This window comes from Tachypleus tridentatus, chromosome 5, assembly GCF_004210375.1.
Source record: "Tachypleus tridentatus isolate NWPU-2018 chromosome 5, ASM421037v1, whole genome shotgun sequence".
Classification (NCBI taxonomy): Eukaryota; Metazoa; Arthropoda; class Merostomata; order Xiphosura; family Limulidae; genus Tachypleus; species Tachypleus tridentatus.
The window spans coordinates 11795186-11820097 of record NC_134829.1 but is presented as its reverse complement, the minus strand read 5'-3'; the positions used below and the strand labels follow the sequence as shown (position 1 = coordinate 11820097).

General features: G+C 33.5%; 1 protein-coding gene across 3 annotated transcripts; it reads left to right on the top strand.

Moving 5' to 3' along the window:
* Positions 1-1130: 1130 nt before the first annotated feature.
* Positions 1131-21519, top strand: thoc7 (THO complex subunit 7). Of its 3 annotated transcripts, none has more exons than XM_076501190.1 (6): positions 1131-1213; positions 4735-4858; positions 18270-18397; positions 18865-18951; positions 19486-19686; positions 21303-21519. In XM_076501190.1, exons 2-6 carry the CDS (start codon positions 4776-4778, stop codon positions 21362-21364), a joined length of 561 nt encoding a protein of 186 aa, XP_076357305.1. In that variant the 5' UTR covers positions 1131-1213; positions 4735-4775; the 3' UTR covers positions 21365-21519. The 3 variants fall into 3 exon arrangements, with proteins under 3 accessions (XP_076357305.1, XP_076357304.1, XP_076357303.1); XM_076501189.1 differs by having other exon boundaries at positions 1146-1336; positions 19486-19680; XM_076501188.1 differs by having other exon boundaries at positions 1146-1336.
* The last annotated feature ends 3393 nt before the right edge of the window (positions 21520-24912 follow it).

The window sequence follows — 24912 nt, the reverse complement described above, 5'->3', positions numbered from 1 at the left end:
AACAAAAACTAAAGAGAGAGAAGAGCAACAAAATAGGAGAGAGAGGAGAAGAGACAGAGAAAAGGGAAAGAAAAAACCAAGAGAAGAACAGGAGAGAGCGGCAATAAGAGCCCATACTGAGAAAGAAGAAAAGAAGAGAGAAAAAAATTGAAAGTAGAGAGAATAAGAGAACAAACTGAGATTACCAAGCTCACCCAACAGAAAGAAGAAACCAAGAATAATAATTGGGTTAGGGCCAGCTAACCAAATCTGCCCAAATTTTATAAAATAAAAGTGATATAAATACTTTCCTGGAGAGAAACGAAAGACCCATCCAAAGTCAGAACTGGAACAAAGGCATCTAGCAATCTGTCTCAGCTCACTTCTTACAGAAAAAGGCCTACAGGTAAATGCAGGCATGACATCAGAAGATGCCATGGACTTAGACAAATTAAAAGTGGGATTACTGAAACACTATAATATTTTTGTCAGAAACTCATAGAAGTCAAACCTCACACTGGAGAAACTTTTTTCCGTTTGTGACACATCTACAGCGATACTTTACAAGATGGACTGGCATGGCCAAGTGTGATAAATAGTTTTGAGAAGCTGGGAGACCTAGTGATATACAAACAGTTCATTATCATGTGCTCAACTGACATATCACTGTTCTTATGTAAAACGCACTAAAAGACATGAACGAGATGATCAAGCTGAAAGAACAATAATGAAAGTCCATGAAGATACTATAACTGGCATGTTCAGAAATAACAAGTCAAATCTAATCTATGGGTGGATAACTTGAATCAGAATGCCACCAAAGGTTACAAGAAGTCAACAAATAAAAGAAAGAAGTGATGCTATGGTTGTTATAAAATTGCAGGGCTAGAATACACAAATATAAATTTTGCAGAGTGGGAGTCACCTTTAGCTAAGACAGTTTTATATTTTTCACGGGGTGGTTAGCCTTTGGAATATGATGAATGCAGTGCATTTAAGTTTAAAAGAAGCTTGATAAATATATGAATAAGAGCTTAGATGGTCCATATGGATCGGTTGGTTACTATAAGACAAAAACGCAACATATATTTATATAACACAATATATCTTTTCAAACACACAAGAAATAAGCAAATTATCCTAAAAATACAGTAAATTCAATTTAGAGAGGTCGCTTAGTTTCAGCGTATAGCTAGGATGTGGCAACGTTTTCTTCTATGCTATTACTTATGTTGTGGGTGATATCACTTTTATTAATTGTTTTTTAATATTATATTATTTTCTTTATTGGTCAAGGTATAACATAATTTTAAAATGAGTTTACAAGCTCAAAACAATCAACTACAAATCACAGATGGTGAGTTTTACCGAAGGTTTTTAATTATACTATTTTAGTACGCTACTACTGGATACTTTGCAAATACTATTGGAACTTAGAATACAACTATTAGAAATATTGATTAATTCAAACATTTGACATTAATAATAATTACACAATAAAGATAATTGCATGCGTTCCACTTTAAAATTGAGTTATGTATTTATTACAAGGTAGGAGCATTTTGTCCTTTTAGCTGTAAAAGTGTAATTTGTAAAGTGTAAGTTAAAACTTAACTGGCTACTGTATAAAACGTAACATTTTAATTTAATGAAGAGAATTAATTCATTGGTTTTCTAGGATGCCCCATTCACAAAAATTAAAAAACAAAAAACTCGAAGCCAGCATGTAGCATTCAAATATTTATCAAGCCCTCCTGAACTTAATTTACTATTTGCAGTTTCACCACAACCCATTTCAAAGACCACCTATCCAGTGTTAGAAAACTGAAAGTCATTTTACCTCAGGAACACTCCTGCTATGCCAAAATGTATATTTCTATTACTTGTGCCTTGTAGTTCTACCCTTTACACCATTAAGCAAGAAAAGAAAGGCAAAGCATTGAAATTACTACTATCAGTTCCCTTCATAACTTCAGATCACCCTAACTCTTCTTTTTAAAAGTATATATACAAGTACTGAAATATCAATTAAATAATTTCTTGTGTTAAAATCCTTGTTTCCAAAGGATATGAAGTGTATTGTTAAATAAAAGCATTGCAAGTTAAGAATCTTATAATGACTGCTTTAACATTAACAGAAGACGTGGAGGATTATAGAAGGTAAACAGAGTTAATCAAAAAAATACTAGACAATCAAAAAGATTTCATTATGTACATTAAGGGTAAGAAAATAATGCTAGAAGAAACATCAGCAAAAATAAATAATATCAATAAAAAATTAAGTAGGATCAACAATGACGAAATTAGTTTACTTTTATAACAACAGTAGAGTTAATTCTTGGTTTGATTTCATTAAAGAAAGGTAGCCAACAGATATGAAAGGGGAATCCACAATTTTGGTTTATGCCTGTAGGAGAACCACAGTCATGGACTGCTTTTTTTAATTTTTCTCTTTTTGGTATTGCAGTTTATGATAATTATTTTTATATTGTTGAGGTCAGTGTTGTTTTTTTTTCTTCTCTAATATCTAATTCAATAGCTGAAGTTTCTACAGAAGCACGTGTGTTGTCTCTTTGATGTTTTTACATCCTAAAGTTAACAGGGTGTTTAGTATCTCCTATGTATTCTTTTTTCTTTTTTTTTTTTATATTAACATGAATCTTTATAGAAAACTTTTTTGTTTGTTTTTGGGTGGAAATCAGGTGCTGCAACTTATCGTTAGTTAAGATATTCAATAAGCTAGTCAGGCTATGTTTGAATGTTAAAAGTATTCATTGTTCTGTTTTATGCCAACTCCTGGAAAATAGAGTATTACCATCCTATGTTTATTTTCCTGATTGAGTTTTCTTCATTAAAAGTTTTTTGATCTGTTTTTACCAATTGTATTAGGTAGTTATAAGTTATAGCAGCCTGTTGAAGTTGTAGATGCTCACTTTCCACGCATTTGTAGCTGCATCTCAATCAGAAAAATAAACATATAATGGTTGCCCTAGAAAGTATAGATTAGTTAGCCTTACATTTGTAATGATAAAAGTTCCAAAGAGTCTGATTAAAAAAGCATCACAGAATTTAGTGAAACTATCACAAAAGAAAGCCAACAGGGACTCGTATGTTTTTTGTTGGTTTTTTGGTATGTTGGTTTGTTATCTAGATGGTGGAAAGGGTGTGGATTTGGTATGCTAAGATCTTCAAAAAACTTTTTGATCAGTTGTTACATAAAAATATGAAAATGTTGACAAGAGACAAATTGGATTGCTATTAGAATATTAAACATTTCTTTAAATTCTAAAGATGACAATCATTTGCTGTTTAACATATATGTTGGGGAGTTACCACATGCTATTAAATAAGCATATTATATAAGAATTTGACCTCGATACTGAAGTTAAATTCGTTTCAAGACTTGGACAACTTGCCTTCTTTTATTTCTAAACAACACCCTAAGTCTGAAAATTGTCTACATATATATTTCAACTGCATGTAAAGATTGTGATGAATTTTACGCAGTAGAAATGAGAAAACAATTAATAATGAAAGGATACACATAAATCCTCCCTCTTGAATTTTAACATATCAAAAAAATTTCTGCTTCACGAGTAGAGACATAATTATTCTTCATAGAAAATTAGCTATAAATGAAAGGAAAATGAATCAATAGTTATTCAGAATTATATGTTGAATGAATATCCACGAATGCCTTCATATTCATTTGAAAATGTTGTGTATATTTAATAGTATCATTTAATTTTCTTTTGCTTAAGAAATATCTGTGTTAATGTAACTCTACCAAAATTTCATTTTCAAAATAATTTTTCTGTAATTTCAGTTTTTAGTGGAATAATTTTTTTTAATTGAAAGTCAGAAATCCTTCATTTGTATATTTTGTTATATACTTTGTTTTACTATAAAAAATAACACTATGTAACAAAATTTTGACTTTTTCTTGTTCCTGGGTAGAAAGTGTTATTTCCCAATTTCTTATGCCTAAAGTAAATGAAAAAGACCTATTTTTCTCTTCAAACTTTGCTTTTGTGATCTGGGAGGCTAATATGTGAAAGTGATTTACATTACAGTTGCCAATCTCAAAACTAATCACTTCTAAATATTTTGTTCATTTCTGTATAACTTTAGCATAAATACATGTAAATCTTGATTCATATGTTGTTTTATTCAGACCTTATGTAAATAAAAATGTACAAATTTGCCTGTTTTTACATAGAAAATAGGTTAATTTCTAAATTTTATTATCCAGGTCAGAAAAGCAAAGTTTGAAGGGAATAATGGCCATTTTCTGTACTTTTACAACATAAGCAATTGAGAAATAACACATACTATCCAGGAACAAAATTTATGTTACATAGTGTAATAATTGGTGGTTAGTTTTTTAAAAGGGCTGTACAAGCTGTGAATGTACATATGACTGAATTCTTGGATATCATCTAATTGGTATTTTCTGGAATTGACACAGCCTTACAGTTAATAATTGAATAAAAATATTTAAAAGGACTATACTGTCTTAAAGAAATTATTTTGTGTTTGTACTTTCAACTTTTCATTGTTAGGAATTTCTAAAGTTATGAATACTAAGACAAATTTTTAGTGTGTTTAAGTTTTACAGCTATTTTAGAAAGCATAAACCAAATTTGTAATTAGCAAAGGAAAATTGTTTTAAATTACTATTTTTTTTCAACATGTATATTTTTAAACTCACTTTATCTTATACTTTATATGAATTAACCTGATGCTACGTTGTAGAGGAGATTATTCGTCGAAAGCTCCTGGTTGATGGTGATGGGATGGGAGATGATTTGCGTATCAATCGAGCTTTGAAAACATTCCTGAAATGGTGCTTTTCCAAGGATGAATCTGAAGATCAGAGGTAATGCCCTTCTTATACAATTAATGCATGAACATGAAAAATTTGCACTACTTTCTCAATTTATTCTCCAGGAAGATGTCATGGTGGGTTGGCTTCTTAAGGTAAAGAAGTCTTTTACACCCATGAATCAGTTTGAGTTCACTTCAGGGTGTTTTTAAACTCCATGATCACTTGAATCTAACCTACTCTTATTTAGTTGTGTGTTATAGAACACCTTTTATGTAGCATATCCCTCCTTCTCTAACTGTTCAATATGTTCTTTCTCTTTTGGAGGTATTGATTTCTGTGGAAGCCCTCATTTCTCTTGGTTGTGCCCACACTCATCATTTTCAATAGGTTTTGTTATATTAATGGAGCTTTGTTGAGGATTTCTTAAATGCCCCTTTCATCTTTTCCCTTTCTTTCCAGACTAAATTTGCCTGTGGTTGAATAGGGAAAACACTGCTGTGGGTGTTCCTGTTATCCAAGAAGTTATATTTTTATGGATACTTCTTTTTCTGGTTGGAACTATATCTTGACATTTGGGAGATTTCAGGGAGATGGACTCTGAGTCCATAACGATGTTGGGTCTCCTTATGGTTCATCGTGATTTAATTTACTATAAACTTTTAAGGGTTGTTTACTCAGTGAGGTGTCATAGATTTGGATGTTTCTGCCACTCATTTAAATACATAGACTCCCCAGTATTGGTCTCTGGTTCTTCATTCATTGCATTGGGCAATAGGTGCCCTAAGTCTGAATTAGATGGGCCTGTATCTATATACATATCCCCCTATTTGTCTTCTCCTATGTGTCCTTGCCATAATTCAGACCACTGTTAAGAGGATAATTCTGCATTCATATCCTTACCATGTCCTTGGCTGTGCATTTCCATCTTTCCTTGTGAGACATTATCAGTCCTAGCATGTGAACCACTCCACATACTTTTACGCATTTGTTTCTTAGTGAGTGATAAGTACTTCATCTCATTTCTTTGCAGAGACATTACTCTCATATTTGAATCCCACTGTGTCAAGTGTTGCCTTACCAGATATATTTAGTGTTATATCCACATTGTGTGACATGTGCTGTTGTCATCTCTCAGGTGATCTATTGCATTGAGGTATTTTGTACCTCAGACTTCATGTACAATTGCAGGTACCATGAGGTGTTGGTTGATGAACTCCATCAGTGTGATGTCTCTGCTTTTCAAACACAACCAGGTCATATAACACCTGTCATTGAGTCCTGTAATTTATTAAGGATTGTGTACTCAGTGAGGTATCATAAATTTGGATGTCTTTACCACTCATTTCAATTAACTGCTTCCCCAATATTGGTCTCTGTTTTTTCTTCAGGTGCTTCCTAAAGGAAGATCATTTTTCACTGGTTCAGTGTGGGATTTTAGCATTTTATGAGAAGAGATAAAATATTGTATCAAAAGTTAACCTTTTCCTAAGCTTAAAATGTATTTCTGAAGGATACCTCTGCTTCCATTTCCTACATCTCCTTCCTACTTCTGGTGTAATTTGGTTTGATCTGACAAATTTCCAAGTAGTTAATGACCTCAATATTAGAGTGGGCACTCCTTATGATAGGGGTGGTGTTACACTCCTATTTTTGGAGAGAAACTAGATAATTATTTGTTAGTGTTAAGTTATCTGGTGTTACCATACATGAGGGTAAATTGGAGGTCAAGGCTAGTGGCAAGCAAAAATTTGTGCCAATAGACAACAGTGCAAGTCAAAAGTTTTGTAAGAAGGGGGGGGGGGCTAAGTATCTATTAGAAATACATTTTAAGTTGAGGAAAATGTTAACTTTTGTTATCTGATAAAAAAAAACAAGCTAGTATTTAAATAACTCAGAGAGAACTAGGGTAGAAACTTCAATAAAAGTTAATAATAAGTCATGCTTAATTAATGATTCTTGCCTCTTATATTAACATTGCAATATACTTGTTAAATGAACAGTTATTACCAGAGTCAAATCTAAAGCTATATATGAAATTTTCATGTACCTGAGTATGTTCTCTTGTAATGGAAACATAAATATAAATGAAGTTGCAGAGGGAATCTTTATTTCAGTTTACATTTTAGTTTGAAATAGTTCTATATTATAAGTTTATTTTTAAGTTACCAAAGTGTGAAACATTAAGAATTTTAACATTTCATTATTTTTTGCCTATATGAAATGATTCTGACCTTCATAGATATAAGCTTGGACTTTGAAGAGGTGTAAGACCTGGAAGTTAGATTTTTTTTTACACAGTTTATTTTGTATAGTACAAAATTTCATAACTATTTGTTTTTCGTCTGTACTGTATAGGCCTGTTATTATCACCACCAAGACATCAGGTTCCACTTCATGTGGCCAGGTGGTTAAAGCACTCAACTCATAACCCAAGAGTTGCGGGTTTGAATACCCATCACATCAAACGTACTTGTCCTTTTACCCACGGGGGCATTATAATGTGATGGATAATCCAACTATTTGTTGGTAAGATGGGTGGGGGTGACTAGCTACCTTTCTTATAGTCTTATGGTGCTAAATTAGGAATGGCTAGTGCAGTTAGCCCTTGTGTAGCTTTATACAAAATTCGAAACAAACCAAACAATCCATTTCATGCATATAGAACTGACCTTTACATGCTAAATTTAGGAGTGATTACTGCTTGTGAAAGCAAAATATTTGGTGCTAAAATTTTAAATATTCATGCCATGTAAAGGTTAGGCCAGAGACTTAAAAACAAAAGTAAAATAAAGCAATGATAATAAGAATAAGCTAAAACAAATTAATATTTTGCTTAGAATTTTTCTCTGTACCAAGTCTTTTCATATTTTGTCTTGCCCTCTGATCCATCTATGTTGGGGCCCATAAACATAACATGATACATAAAAGTATATGTTAGTTTGTTTTTTTCACTTTGAGTATTCCCTATAACCTCCAGCACACCTTCTTAACAAGTTTCCACCATATGGAAGCTTGCATTGTTTGAGCTTCATTCAGGGACTGGCCGTGGTCGATGCCACCCTACCTGCATGCCCCTGTGGAAGCTTGATCAGGCAGACTGGTCCACTTTCACTGCTCTCACAGAACTTGATCCTTCCATCATGTCAGCCATCAATAGACGAATGTGTGGCAGCAGTAACTGACGGTATTATACAAGCAGCTGCTCAAAGTATTCCTAAAACCTTGACACGTTTTCCACTATATCCTCATCCGTGGTGGAATCCTGCCTGCCACATGGCACGGAAGGCTCAAAAACAGGCCTGAGATACTTTCTGAAGATTTCCCACTGTCTCAAACTGCATTGCTCTCCAGCAGACCTGGGCACATGCTTGGTGGGTAAGACATCAAAGCCAGGAGGAATCTTGGATGAAGTTCACAACTGGCATATCTTCTACCACCATAGTCATATGGGACAAGATTCAAAAGGTCAGGTCAGTTGGCAATAAAATTCTGTCCCCCTCTCGAAATTACTCTCTGATGGCCAGGAAGTAGCTGTATCCAGAGCATTGCTGATACTCTAGGTGAAAGCTTTTTCTGGGTATCTAGCACTTCTGCTTCTTCCTCCAACTTCTTGGTCATCAAGACTTGGGCAGAGCGATCACTTTTATCCTTTTGAGCTGATTGTCTCTATGACTGTAATCGTCCCTTTACACTGGTGTAATTGAAACTGGGTCTTCATTAGTCTGGCAGTACATCGATTGGACCAGATGATGTACACTACAACATGATGCACCATCTATCTCTTGCTTCTCTTGATATTCTTCTAATTGTTTTTAACCGGATCTGGCTGGAGAATGTTTTACCTGATGCCTGGTGCCAGGTTATTGTCCTTCCTTCTCTAAGCCTGGGAAAGATCCCAAGATTCCTTCAAATTACCGTGCAATTGTTTTGACGAGCTATCTCTATAAGACCTTAGAAAGGATGGTTAATGCTCGTCTTGTTTGATTCCTCAAATCAATCAACCTCCTCTTGACCATTCAGTGTGGGTTCCGACGAGAGCACCTCACCTTGGACTACCTGATTTGACTTGAAACATCAATCAGAGAAGCCTTTCTCAAATGACAACATCTTGTATCAATATTCTTTGACATTGAGAAAGCTTATGATACAACAAGGAGGTATGGCATTTTGCAAGACCATATATGTGGTTACATGGCCATTTGCCCATTTTTATTAAAATTTTTTTAATAGACAGGAGATTCAGAGTTCACGTGGGTTCGACATTTTCCCATTCTTTTCTACAGGAACTTGTAGTCCCTCAGGGCTATGTTTTGAGTGTCACACTTTTCAGCATAAAGATTAATGCAATCACTGAAGAACTCCCTCTCACTGTTGCAAAAGGGCTTTATGTTGATGACTCTCACATTTCATGTCAGTTGTCAAACATGAGATATATTGAGTGGCAGCTACAAACTACCCTCAATCGTGTACTGAAGTGAACCACGACAAATAGCTTTAATTTTCTCTCTCTAAAACCATTTGTCTGCACTTTTGCCGCCAACGGGGTATTCACCCTGATCCTGAAGTTGTGCTGCCTGTGGTCCCTGAGACCAAGTTCTTGGGGTTTATCTTTGACCATAAACTGACCTTTAAACTACACATTAAGCAGCTACAAGTCAAATGTACAAGAGCACTGAACATCCTCCATTTCCTCTCTACCACCACTTAGGGAACTGATTGATGTTTTATGCTAAAGATATATCGTGCTCATATTTGATTGAAACTTGACTATGGATCACTTGTCTATGGCTTTGCCAGACCCTCAGCATTAAAGATGCTGGACCCCATTCATCATCAAGGACTTTGTCTCTGCACTGGGGCTTTCCACACCTCCCAGTTCAGAGCTTATACATAGAGTCTTGTGAACCTTCTTTGCACCTTCGCCATTTGCAACTGTCTTTACTATATGCTTCGAAACTTTGTTCCTTATTAAAGCATCTCACCTGGGGTTGTGTTTTCCTTCCTTAGTGGAAAGTCCTTTTTCAGAACAGACGATCTACCATTGCTCGTTTTGGCCTTCGCATCCAGGCACAATTGGATGGATTGGGTCTGTCCTTGGATAACATTGCAGAGAATCCACTGGTCAGCCAATTCCACCATGGCTTATTGCAGTTGCCAAATGTGACCTTTCTTTAAGTCGTCTGAGAAAAGTAGATACTGCCGATTAGAAGTACCGTCTTTTATTTACTGAATATCTTTTGAACAATCAGTCCATTCCTCTTTATACGGATGGTTCAAAATCAGGTGACTCTGTGGGCTCTGCTATGGTTTGTTGTGGTTTGGTGGTTGCATGCAGAATTTCCCCTACAGCTTCTGTGTTCACTGCTGAACTGTATGCCATTTTTCTTGCCCTGGATCACATAGAAGCTAAACAGTACTCAAATTGCACTATTTTTACTGACTCGCTTAGTTCTCTACTAGCCCTGGAATCACTTCATGTTGGTTCACACCCAGTTCTCATCGATATTCAAAACGGACTGGTCCATTTCTCTTTAACATCTACTTCTATCCACTTTTTCTGGATACTGGGCCACGTTGGTATTTGCAGGAACAAGCTTGCAGACACGGCAGCTAAATCTATCTGCTCTGGCACTATCAGTGCTTTGCCTATTCCATACATGGACTATGGTCCTGTATTGAAGGCGTGGTTCATGCCAGTTGGCAGTTGACTTGGAATGAGCAGTGTGAAAATAGGCTTTTCTAAATAAAACCTTTTGTGGACTTTGGCCGTCTTACTTCTGTAAGGATCGGAATGAGGAAGTTGTTCTAACTAGACTATGCATTGGTCACAGGTTTTTAACTTGTTTTATTTTATCTGGAACTGATGCACCAGTAACACTCAGATCACAATAAGCCACATTTTACTTTCTAGCTGTTATTATGACTCTCAACAACGGCACCTTTTTAAAAGTGTTCTGTCCCAAGGTTCGTCCATAACATTAGGCAGTGTTATTGGTGATGGTGACACTGTACACCTTGGTAAAGTTTTTAGTTTTTTAAAGGTAATTAATGTCTTTAATGTCATTTAAGTTTTTTAATTTATACATCACACCTTTTTTAATGTGGTTACCTTTTAAGAATCACAGTCTCTCTAGTTCAATTTGAAATTAGAAAATGGCCATAAGATTAAATAACTCGACACCAGGACTGGAAAGGCCAACTTCAGGTGACTAACGCTGCTCTTTCAACTACCCATTAGTCATTCTGGAGAGTTATTATTAAAATTTTGCTGCACGTCTTTTAAAACTTTAATTACTTTAGTTTTTGAAAATGGCCATAATGGCACATAACTCAAAACCAGGATTGGAAAGGCCAACTTCAGGTGACTGACAGTGGTTCTTGTACTTACCTGTTAGTCTTCCTGGTGGGTTATGATAATTACCATTATGCTACAGAAAGTCCTTTACGACTTATCTTATTGTAGTTTCTCTCTACACATTGTGGACTAGATGTCAACATTGGTTTTATGCTATTTATGTTTTTAAACTGATTTGTTTTACCTTCATTTCCTTTTATGAATTTTACTACATTTACTTTACTTTTACCTTTAAACCGGATGTTTGGCACAGATAGCCTAGCTGCTTTGTGTCATAAAACACTAAATCAACCAACCAAGGGTTGGGATAAAAAATTTTACCTTTGTGTAAGCGTTTCAGACCAAGATGAAACATTTGTTACTACTTCGAAATTGGTGCAACCAGCAGCTTAGAAGGAGTTACATAACAAACACACCTACAGACATTGATTCTTATTTAAATAAATACTTGTGTAGATCATGACTTTTAATCAACAAAAAGTCAAAGTTTGATAGTTTTTAGCAGTTTAAGGCTTATATAATATCAATTTTTTTTCTTTTGCAGATAGCACTTGTGTAGCTTTGCACAAAATTAAAATAAAACAAACTTTCTTTACATTTCTTTTGCTACAGGTAAACTACTATATTATAGTTTCTTCAGAATTTAACTGAACTAGGACAGTTTAGCATAAATGATTTAAGCTTTAAAATTTTTTGAGATAATAATTCCAATCACATATACTAAATGATAAACATGTTACTCTACTATCACACTCAGCATATTGATTTATTTGTGACTCCATGCAGTTAAAACCTTTCTCAAGTAAAGTATCACATGACTAATTCAAAAGTATGGTAACATTGGGTAAGTTCTGATTTTAATAATTACAATGTTTTAGCTCACATTGCTGACTCAACATCAGGTAAGAGTTACATTTAAAAGATTGCTGTAATTATAAGTATTCAGTTCAGTTGTTTTCTCACTAAACATTAATGTCTAACTCAACAGAATGGGCTTTTCTTTGTGAATGACAGTTATGACCTGTCTTGAACATGAGGGTACTTCTCCTGACTTTGTCATGCTCAAATACTTCTGGCATTCCAAGCATTCTGCTGTTGGATTATGTCACATTCGTAATACATTTTCTCATTCTACCTATTAATGTCTATGTTCTCAATATGCATTTTCTATTCCACTCCCAGTGAGGCAGAACTTTTGCATGTACTTTAGTATGGGTACTTAACTATCTTAATAAATTTAATTGGTATGTATCTGAAGCTGAACAAAGTGCTCACTGTAAACATTTAGGCATTAAAATTTGATGGTCATTCCATTTGTTGGCAAAAAATTCATTGAATATTCTTCTGGCAGGTTGCCTTCTGTTGGGTTGGCAGTTCAAAATTAGGAGTACTAGCAAATAGCTGTTGTAACTTTGCATTAGCCAATAGGAGATGGGATGGTATCCAGTGAGCACAGCTCATATGGAGAATGATACACAGTACAACAATAGTCATGATAACTCTGAAATTTCATATTGTATCTCCATAACAATTGGTAAGACCTTACTAAAGATTACAAGTATTTTCTACACAGCTTATTTTAATTACATATTTTAACTAAAGATTTGTTGGTTAGTTTTTTGTTTTGTTTTTCTATTGTAGTTATTTGCACTTTAAATATTTCAAGTATTATCATCAATGTATTGTGAAGTAAAATTTTGAAGTTAGATTTTAATTTTTCTTTGAATAATCTTCTTTTGGTTCTATTCTTAATTGTAAGTTTATACTTTTTCACATATAGTTTATTTTTAAAATTTAATTTAATTTTCCTATCCTTAAGCATTATTACTTATCATGACACAGGCTTTCTGTGGGTGTCCTCAAATGTGATGCTAAGCTTGATAACCCAGGGCAGTTTCGCTTATATTTGTTAAAAAATTATTAAACTATTCTAATATGCAATTTAAAGTATAATTAACGTAATTAACTAAAATATAAAACTAAATCCTGAAAGTAATTTAATTGTCTAATATTATTTATAGATGAGAAACAATGCTAAAGTGCGAGCAAGGATCAAAGCAAAAACAATGTTAAGAGTGTTTGACAAGTTCTGTATGGAATTCTTCAAGCAAATTTTAAATTAACTGTTGGGATATAGCATTTCAAAATTGGTCTCTCTATTGGTTGCAAATATTTAGCTGAACTAAGTATAATAAACTGAGAAATCACAATTATTTGTGTAGAAGTGGGTATAGCATCTGTCAAGAGTCCCAAGAAATTTCTCTTTCTTATTCCAGTGTGTCCAAAAGAGCTTGAAAGAAAAATGTAAACAGAGCAATTAACCTAGATTCTTATACCTGGAAGATTTAGTACAGTCAAGTTACAAAATCTTAAGAATTAGAAATTTGTGGAATTATGTATCAAACTAGAGCTTAAGATTTTTTCTTTAAGGTCTCTTTTGGAATAAAAGAAGTGAAACAGATAATTTAAAAGTGTAAACAGTAATTTAGATTTTAATATGAATTTCATTAATATATGTCGATAGACTGCTTAATTAAATTTTGAACATTCGATTTGGAATAATCATTTTTTGTTGAAGATGAATATACAAGCAAAATTTTTAATTTCTTGCTGGCTTTTGACTGCATAATGAAAGTATAAAGTAAGTTATAAAGCTCAACCACATAAGGTACAGCCAAACTTAGAGTGTCTGTATGTAAAACATTTAAATGATTATTTTCATCTCTTCATTATAAATATTTGGGAGTCATTAGAAATGGAATTAAAAATAAATGTAAGAAAATAGAAATTTGAAGATCATTCCTGTCATTTCTTGTGCTATCTGTGTTGTTTTTTTCAAGTAATGATACCATTCTTTATAACTGGTAGAGGATACAGACCAATAGCATTTTTCTGTGGTTTTGTATACACTGTAGAATAAGCATGTTGTTTTGAATTGTTATTGAAGTACTTGGAAAAAAGGTATTTTGTGAATATTGTCTGTGTGGGTGAATGTGAATTTAATATGATGATTTCTGTTAACTCATAATTGAAGTTCATGATTGCATACACCTAAAGCAGTGGTTCTTAACTTTTTTCAGTGTTTGCACCCCTTTCAAATCAGTAATCATTTCTCGCACCCCCTGGAAACTTAAATATAAAAAAAGCTAAAAATACAAAGTTGATGTAATCAAAAATTTTTTCTTAATCTTCATACATACAGCATACCTTTTTTCAAGACAAAAATTCAGGGTACATAATGAAAAATTAATTTCAATTTTGTTAATGATGTTTTTATTTAGCCTGTAATGCACAGTAAACTTAGTGACTTCGTTGCTGCTGTTTTTTCTCTATGATGGCATCAAATCTTGGTGTCTTTGTACTGAGTGCCACTCTCATGTCATGTTCAGAATTCAGCCGATTTCTGCATTTTGTTTGGATGTGAAATAGACAAGAAAATCCTTGTTCACACAAGTAAGTAGTTGCAAATGGTACCAGCACTTCAAGAGCTTTCTTAGCTAATGCAGGGTATGCTTCCAGCTGAGAAGCCCAGAAGTGTTCCAGTTGACTATTGGTGAACTCCATTTGGATTTCACGATTGTGTCTAAGGTCGATGAGATCTTCCTTGATGCCGCTGACATCTTCCAAATTCTGCATGAAAGGATTCAGGATCCAGTTGTCATAGGTTTGCAGCTCTCCACACCAGAAGTAACCCTCAAATGAAGTACGCAGCATCTGCATATGTTCAACAACTTTTGCAACAAAGTCTGGATGCAGGGTAGAATTTTCTGTGACTGTCTCTTCCAGGCAGGGGAAATTTGCCAAATTCCCCATCTTCACACGCTTTATCTACAAGACAAGTTTTTCTTTGAATGCAGCCAATTTGGCTTGCAGTCACAATGTTGAGTCCCCTTCCTTGCAGAGAGAGATTGAGTTCATTGAGAGCTAAAACACATCAGCCAAATAGGCAAGCATCTGAACAAAACTAGGTTCTTTGAAATATATAGCCAGTTCTTGTACCCTTTCACGGAGAAACTGATGAATTTCTCCTCTCAGTTCAAACACACAAACAGCACACAACCACGCGACAACCACCTCACTTCAGTGTGGTACAAAAGAACAGTGTGTTCCTGACCCATTTCCTCACAAAGTGACTGAAACAATCGATGATTCAAAGCTCGGCTGCAAATAAAGTTTACAACCTTGACACAAATATCTAGAGTTTTCTTGAGATCTGGGGCAATGTCTTTGCTGCAAGAGAGTGACGATGAAGAAAGCAGTGAGTGATTTTCAGATTAGGAACTTCTTTCCTCATTAATGCAGCAAACCCAGAATGATTGCCCAGCATTGCTGGTGCACCATCTGTACATATTGAACCAATTTTGTCAAGGTGAAGTTCGTTTCTTGATAAAATTCTTGTATTTTGTTAAGCACATCTATAGCTTGTGCAGTTGTCTTTAAGGACTGACAGAAAAGGAAACTTTCTTCCACTTTTTCTCCTTCACGTAACGAACTACTGCCAATAGCTGACAACAGTTGGATACATCTGTTGATTCATCCACTTGTAGGCTAATCTTAACTGGACTGGCCTTGATGTCAGCTACAACTTGTTCCAGGATGTCAACACTCATGTCGATGATTCGGTTATGGATTACATCATTTGACAAAGACACTTGTTGGAGTTTCTTCTCAGCTTCCTTGCCGAGAACAATCTTTGCCATTTCAAGGGCACATGGCTTGATCAGTTCCTCACCAATTGTATGGGGTTTCTTTGATTTAGCAATCTGGTATGCAACTTCATAAGAAGCACGCAGTAAAGGTTTCTCTGTTGGCGAAAATCCATAAGTCGGCAATGTGCCAACCTGATCAAACCTAGCTCTTTTGACCCTTAATGTCACAATGTCATTTCCTGCATCCCTGCCACCATGTTTGTTCTTGAAATGTTCATCAAGCTTTGATGGCTTCAAGTTCGATTGAGTTCGCATTCGTCATTCCACTTTCGCTTTCTTCACATACTGCAGACAAATCTGGAAAAGAAACACATTCATGTGTAGGTGTTTTGTTTTTTTATGAATTATCTCTAAAATATGTGATGGAGAGACTGAAATACCTGGTTTAATCAGTAGATTTGTAGGCATGACAATACATTCTATGAAAATATTGTAACGGCTACACTGCTACAGTGATGATGTATGTTATGTAAACAACCCATCGCTCATTTAAATAAATGTGTAGAAAGCAAAATCTGAAATAATACATAACCAATCTTCCACCCTACTGTTATGCATCAGAAAAAAAATAACATTGAAACAGGGAGACCATAACTCACGTGTTGATGGCACGGATGGGTGGTGTGGACTGAGACGTGATGATAACCTCCCTCTCTCTCCGTGTTATGACGCGTGTCCTGTAATGCGTGTCCCTTCCTCGTCTATCCAAATGACATACCCGTTTGTTTACCCTGTATTGGAATCTGATGCAACTTTACCACTTCATTAGGAAATCAGGTTTAGGTTTAACTTTATCTCGAACACTGCTGAAGCAAAATGTTTTTCTTAGGAGAAATATAAAGCATACCCTTATGTAAAAATATAGATTTGCTTTAATTATTCATGGGCATCCTCGCACCTTGGGAATCATCTTCAGACCCCTAGGGGTGCGGGCACCCCTGGTTAAGAACCCCTGACCTAAAGTGTCATCAGTAAAGCTGAACTAATTTGAAATAACTGCACAACAGAGTGTATTAAGGAGCATTCTTGTTCAGTTCTATAGGGATTTAGTTTATGTCAAAAAAACAAAAGTTGCATCTTAGAAGATTCATAACAGCATTTATGTCTTCTTGCACAGTAGTGACATTAAAGGTAAAGAAATTTGTAGTAACACTATCATGAGACTTATCTCCATTTAAATTAAGACTTAAGTGACTTACCACTCTTTAGTAATAAGGCTATAGTGTAACTTGCCATTCAATATCATGACTGTTAAGTGACTTATTACTCAGTATTAATACTGTTGAGTTACTTGTCATTCATTTGAGTGACTTATCATTATTTAATATTAAGATCACCAAGGGACTTACCATCTGTCATATTGTCATTTAGTATTAAGACTATTGAGTGACTTATCATTATTTAATATTAAGATCACCAAGGGACTTACCATCTGTCATATTGTCATTTAGTATTAAGACTATTGAGTGAGTTATTATTTAATATTAAGATCACCAAGGGACTTACCATCTGTCATATTGTCATTTAGTATTAAGACTATTGAGTGACTTATTATTTAATATTAAGATCACCAAGGGACTTACCATCTGTCATATTGTCATTTAGTATTAAGACTATTGAGTGACTTATTATTATTTAATATTAAGATCACCAAGGGACTTACCATCTGTCATATTGTCATTTAGTATTAAGACTATTGAGTGACTTATTATTATTTAATATTAAGATCACCAAGGGACTTACCATCTGTCATATTGTCATTTAGTATTAAGACTATTGAGTGACTTATTATTATTTAATATTAAGATCACCAAGGGACTTACCATCTGTCATATTGTCATTTAGTATTAAGACTGTTGAGTGACTTATCATTATTTAATATTAAGATCACCAAGGGACTTGTTACAATCTAATATTAAGATTATTGAGTAATGTGTAACCTTTGAATGAAGTCATCAGTTCCTCTCCAGTGTACAGTAAAAGGATGTGAAGTAATCAGATTTGTGTTATTTTGGTAGTCCTCATATTTCAGAGTCTTTATGATGAAAAAGCTAAATTTATATAACAAGTGAAGAGTGGTATCAGTTTTTCCTTCTATATTTCAAAGTAAATAATTAATATTAAGTAATAAGTAATACTGGTTTCATTAGGGCAGAAACTACTGTAAACATTCTAGTGATTAAGTTGTATTTTTTCATGGGAGATCTGTAAAATCATCTCAACTGTTCAGAAGGTTTGGTAACATTACACACACGTTTCTTTTTTTTATTCATTAAATTATATTTAAAAGTGTTCAGTACCTGTACTTGTTGAACTGTTAGATTTGTTGGTTGGATTAATTTATCCATTAACTGTAAAGAAAGATTATAATCTCATTATGTTTTTTATATTTCTCTAGCACTTTGACATATGAAAGAATTTTGATGTTATTAATACAGTGTGAATTTGCCATGGTGAAATCACATCAAGTTTTGGCAATGAATCAGTCTGAGATGGAAAACTATGAACATTTATACCAGCAAATAGGTGAGGATTTTTGTGACAGGATTGATCTGGCTCAACTGCTATTTGTTTCATGTATGATAGTTACTGTTGTAAATTTTTTATCAAACAATATTAGAGTAATTATTTTTGAAGAAGTACAGGCTCTGTGAATGGTATATTGCCAGAACTAATTCCAAACCAATAATAAAGGAATTGTGTACATATTTGTCACAGATTTGTAATATGTGATGAGTGTTTTAATGCAGAGCTTCCATCTATTAATAGTTATAATATTTTTTTTAATATAATTGTCCTAAATGAAGATTTGTATTTAAACTGAGTTTGACATAATTGTTGTATCACAAAAAACTTTTTTTTATATCATGGATAGTTTTAAAATATTTTAATGTTTCAAAAGTACTAACTTGTATAATTTTGATTACTAGAAAAATTAGAACAGGAATCATTCTAACCTCAGTTAGTCATTACTGATCTAAATTTCTTTACAGAGAATCGAATTACAGAAGCTCAAAAGAAAATACAAGATTGTAAAGCAGAATTGATGGAAGCTAAACAACTCAGAAAAAACAAGCAAGGTTAGCTGTTTTTGAATATGAAAGTAATTAATATAATTTATAGTTGTTTTTAAATATTCTTTTTATTATATTATTAAAAACAGTTTGGGATATCTTGAAGTTTAAAGAAAAAACAGAAGACAGTGAAATTATTTCGTTATATTTTATCCTGTTAACAAGACATTATTAAACATATATATCTATTGTAGCTCAGAAAGTAAAAAGTTGTAAAGATAGCTTCATTCAAATACAGCCAAAACAATGAACTATTGAAAAATATGTTTTTGAAAGAATGTTTGTGATTCTATAAAAAATATAAGCATTATGAGCATAGAAATTAATTATACAGGAATTTAATTCACTGCATCTCAAAAGTAAAAATATCGATGTTCAACTGCTGTGCAAAATTTGTAAGTTACGTAACTCTGTTGAACTTAGTTGAACTTGCAAATTAATAAATATTATTTGAAAACAAATTTGAGAATTAGAAAGTTTTAAAAATGAAATACAATACAGCATTAGTTATTTTATATACATTTCTTTGTATTTTTTTAGAGTATGATTCTTTAGCAAAAGTTATAGAGAAACAGCCTGACAGAAAAGAGACTCTTGCTAAGTTACAACAAGTTCAGACTGAAATTGAAAAACTTATAAAAGCACGAGAAGATCTTGACCGAAAATTAGAGAAGAGAAGAAAACAGTTCCAAGTTTTACTAAGTGCAGTTTTTGAGTTGGAGCATTTTGCATTAGGTAGAGGTATAAGCCTAGTAGTTTCAGATTTCTCAAAATTAAAAGTAATGACCTTCATTTGTAATGGTAGAAGGTAGTAAAGGAATTTATTCTGTCATCTCACTTCAAGAGTTTTAAAAATGAACTGATAATTTGTGGTTTCTGTTCAAATGTAAACATGTAACTATTCAAGTGTTAAAATTATACTCAGAGTTTAATGGAATGTAAATGGTTCATTTATCATGTATAGGCAAGTTCTTACTGATGTAGTCATCATAATTAAGTTAAAATGTAGACTTGGCTTAATGTTTGTGATTAACCAGCAAATTAGTTTCGATGCTATGGCATTATATCACTGTTACAATTACCAGTATACAGAGTGGCAACACAACACTTAACTGTATTTATGGCAATACTGTATTTAAAAGTTAGTTGATAAAATCTAATTATTGTTGAATCTTTTCTTAAAAGAAATGTACACCATTCAAACATGCACAGTTAATCTTATTATGTTTGATCTTGGTATACAGTACATGTATTTAAGTCAGACTTAGCTGGAATAGAATTTCTGAGCAATTTTCCACTAAATACAAAAGCAAGGTATTCTGTGATATCAGGTGTATGTTAACACCCAGTGTCATAGTCCTAAAATGTGTAACAAGTTTCTGGAACTCATCCAAGCAGAGGAATGTATTGCTTTTTGACCACAATATGTGTTATCTAATGAAAACTTTCCAATATAACACTTAACCTTCATACAGTGAGAAAACACTGAATGTACAAACTAAAATAACATTTCACCTATAAAGCATAGCACTCAATTTACGCACTAAAGAAACTTACATACAGGTCTGTAGACTGCAAGGTAATACTGTATCTATGGTCTCCAAGATAGCACTTAATTTATACACTAAAGAAACTTTCATACAAATCTATAGACTGCGAGGTAATGTTACATCTATGGTCTTCAAGAGAGTGCTAATTTTACAGTCTTCAAAATAATGAGTAATCTGCAAACTGGAAAACAATGCAACATCCACAATCTGTGACATACAGATTTAATGCACTGAATCTAACTCCAACGCAGAATCAAATCTATAGGCTCTAAAATAGTATTAAACTTAGACTTTGGGGTAATTCTAAATCCATGGACTACAAGATAACTTACAGTATACAAACTAAAACAATGCATTTTAATAATATTTCAAGATAACTCTACATCTAGAAACTAAGATAGTTCCAAATCTGGAAACCAAAACTAAAGATACACAATTTATAAAACTTTCTTAATAGAATCCACAGCCTCATTTTATTTACCAGTTTCAAAATCCCTATAAATTTATAACTGTATCATTCATTACAGACATGCAGTTTTGCCCTTATTTTCTTTGTTTCATAGATGCATTTGTTTTATACTATCATTGTGGAATACAGTGTCCTTTCCCCACGACTAATACATTTCAAATGAAATAATAATAAAATACTGATCTTGGGTAATCTTCAGGATATAGCCTAAACCTTGTTATTGTTCCTTTCATTAATATGGGTTTTACCTTACTTTGGTACCTGATTTTGTTGTTATCAGATTTTTTTATACATTTAAACTAGATTTTGTATATGGTAAAATATTTTAATACTTAAAGGTGGAGAGGATAAAGAAGAGGAAGAATGGGAAATGACCAAGGAAGACATGGAAACTTCTTAGTGAATGTTGTTTCATTTGCAACTGGTGTATATAGCAGAGTATTAAAAACATGGTGGATGGCTCACCTCAAAACATGTTTTATTTCATACAGCATTTCTTTCCAGATTGTTATAGCCATAATAGAAAATAAAATTTGTCATTTTAGAAACTTCAAACTTTGTACTGATGTGTTGAGTTTTAGTATATGACTAATTAACTTTTTTATTTGTTAATTATTTAAAGTGTTTATAGATTAATGGTTACCTTAAAAATCAGACAGTCACAGTGCTGGTAAGCACATTTTACAACAGTTAGACACTTTTTGTCAGATAAAAGGGCACTAAAATTGAATGTCAGAATTGTTTGCCATAACATTTACAATAGTTTTAAGTTCAAGAACAGTACAAAACGTTAGCATTAATATAGATAATTCATTCTTTTGCCTCTACATATTGCTAATGTTTTGTCAAAAAATATTTACTGTAAACCTATAATATAATCTTAAAAAGTCAACTAAATACTAGTGATAAATTATAAGGCTCCTTCTTGGAAAATAAGTAAACTTGGAATTAGAATTGACAAAATTGCAAAACTCCTGTATGACATAATTGAAATTCTTAAAAATGTGTGAGAAATGGTGTTGAAAAATGCAAGACATAAAGTAGTTTTTACATAGCATAAAATATTAACAATAAGGTACTGTTTGGTTTTTCAAGGTTCTCTTTGTGTATACACAGAATTTTTCAGGAAATCCTTGATTCCATTTTAAATTCCTGTAGAGTCAATCCCCTTGTTCTTAAAATAAAACACTTAACACCTCTCTTTGTTAGATTTTGAATTTTATCCTTTTGTCTTATTATGTTTAGAATATATCACAGAAATCAAAGGTCTTTATTATATTGATTGATCCCTTGGATATTCTTGTGAACTTTAGTATCACCTCTTACCTTTCCTTCTTCCAAATGAATAACATATTTTAAGCTGTCTCTGTAAGATAACATAGAATCATTCTGTTAACTTTTGTCTGAATCCTTTATAATAAATATTTTTTCTTAGATAAGATCACAAGTGTACATATTTTTTTTCAAATTGTCATGAACATCTATAAACACAGTATAGAAGTTTCACTGCTAAGAACTGCCTGTGACTTATCTTCCATTCATCAAGATATGTTTTTCTTCACTCTCATTGATAAGTGGAGTCTTGTCTATATCAAACATGTACTCAAAATCCGTGATGACGAGAAAAACCACTTGTAGAGAAAATTATATATTTAAAAATGGCTGGTATGGGTAGAGAAAGCACTAGTAGAGGAGCAAACAATGTTTCGACCTTCTTTGGTCATCGTCAGGTTCACAAACAAAGAAAGAGTTACTAACCGGTAGCTGACCATATGTTTGAAGGCAGTTGTGTAATTGAGTGTAGGAATGTAAAGGGCGTACTTAGATGTTGGATATATTTATTAATATAGGTATAAAGGTGTTCCTTTGTGTTGCTTTTTTTTGGGCTTGAACTGTTGTATAAGTAAGGCTTCTTTAATTTTGCGTTTGTGTATTTAGTATTTGGGTGTTTTCTATGGTTATGTTGTGTTTATTTGATTTGCAATGTTCGAAAACGTATAAAGGTGACTTCGTGTTTGAATCTGGTTTCCATTTTTCTACTTGTTTCTTCAATATAGAAGTCGTGGCAGTTATCACATTGTATTCTATAAATAATGTTGGTGTTGTGTTTGATTTCAGACTTCCAATGCTAAAATTCATTGTTTAATTCCCCATGGTGGATGCACTTGATAGCTCAATATTATTTAGATCTTAAACGAACTAATTTTTGTCTAATTAAACAATTCATCCCAGTAATTCTGTAATGCTCAATAGAGCTAAAACAACCAGTAATGAAGTTTATTTACACAGTTGAATCTAGGTTAACACGTAAGTTGGATACATTATGCTAAAATGATTGTAGATCCTCGTCACATCATTAGAGTATGTGTCACTAAGTCTGGTCATAATCCTTCTGGCAACTGTGCAGTTTCCATCAAAAAAGTCCTGTGTTGTAAAGTTTTAATGTCGAAAACACATTTCTCCTCCTGGAATGCTTTCCACAATCTGTCTAATATATGATGACAATGGTTTTTCAGTACCATTTTCAGAGGTGATGTGTCTGGCAACTTGACTAGTATGTCTTGTGGAATAACATGAAGAACCATTTATATCTTCAGCTACTTTAGACACTTGTTGATAGTTAAAAGGGAAGGTATTATTGGAAGCCTTATCTTGTTGAACCCATAAACTACTGATCTCATTTCCAGACGAAGATCCTACTCGATCATGTTGCATATTCTTTTACCTGAAAGTGAACAACTTTAACCTGAGTTTGGGTATTCTCACCTGTTACAAAAGCTGCACTTTTCTTACACAACTGGAATAGGATGTGACAGGTTTCTTTCAGGATGGCCCTCGTGTTGCAAATGTATCCACATTCTTTTGTTTGCCAATGCTATTTAAATACAAATGAAATTCCCACCATAGAAACTTCAAATGGTCAATCAAAACATATGTTTATGATCTGAGTTTTTGAATATATTGTGTTGAAAAGGGTTGTTACATACCCTTTCCAATAGTGATCAGTTGTTAGTATCATACAAAACACCAAAGTCAAAATGCAATTCGAGATGCATCCATTTTCATTGTGACTTTATATCATTTGTCGTTGAGATATGACTGGCTTATTTGCTTACTCAAAGTTATGTTAATGCAACATTCTCAACTCTATTTTTAAGGTTTCGCATATAAAGTTCCTTTATTAACATAACGATTTGGAACAGTATGAAACTTATTGGTCTATCTCTACACTAAATTAAAATAATTTAAAAACTCTTAAAGTCAGCTTTTATCATTCACATACTTATCTTTCTCGGTGTTTGGGTATATATATTTTGTATACCCAGGAGGGTCAGGTTCACTAGACCTCTTTCTCCTTCCATTACTTTGTTTGAATGGCCTCATTAATACATTTTGAGTAAATACAAAGGGCTGGAGCAATAGCTAACTTTAAATCTGGTCCTAACGCAAGCGCAAACTAACGTGGCAGGGGCTTAGTTTAGAGAGAGAAATCAGAAGAGTTCTCTCTCCAACTGGGGTGTTCAAGAACGTTGTGGTTCCTCTTCGTCCCCTTACGTGAGAAATTGTTAAAATGTCCATGGGTTTTTTTTCTTTTACTTCTTTTTAAAGTTTTAATGGTGGAGTGGGGTATTTATGAGTGAGAGGAAAGACGGGAGAACTGGACGAGAGCAGCATAAGTGAAGTGAGCCAGACCGTGGCCCGAGAATGGAGTACACTGTCGGCTGGCGAATTCCTTTAACATTTACTGTTAACTATGGCTGGATGACTTATGACTGGGTAAACGGCCCTTTTCAGAAAGTGGCTGGGACCTACAAAACCGATGCCAGAGAGTTTGCTGTGGGGGGAAACAGGAGTACCCCGAGAAAACCCACTTTCACGGCCTGGGCGCCGAAAAATCTACCCAGACCGTGCCTTGAAGTAGCTGGGAAGAAAAAAAAATAATCATAA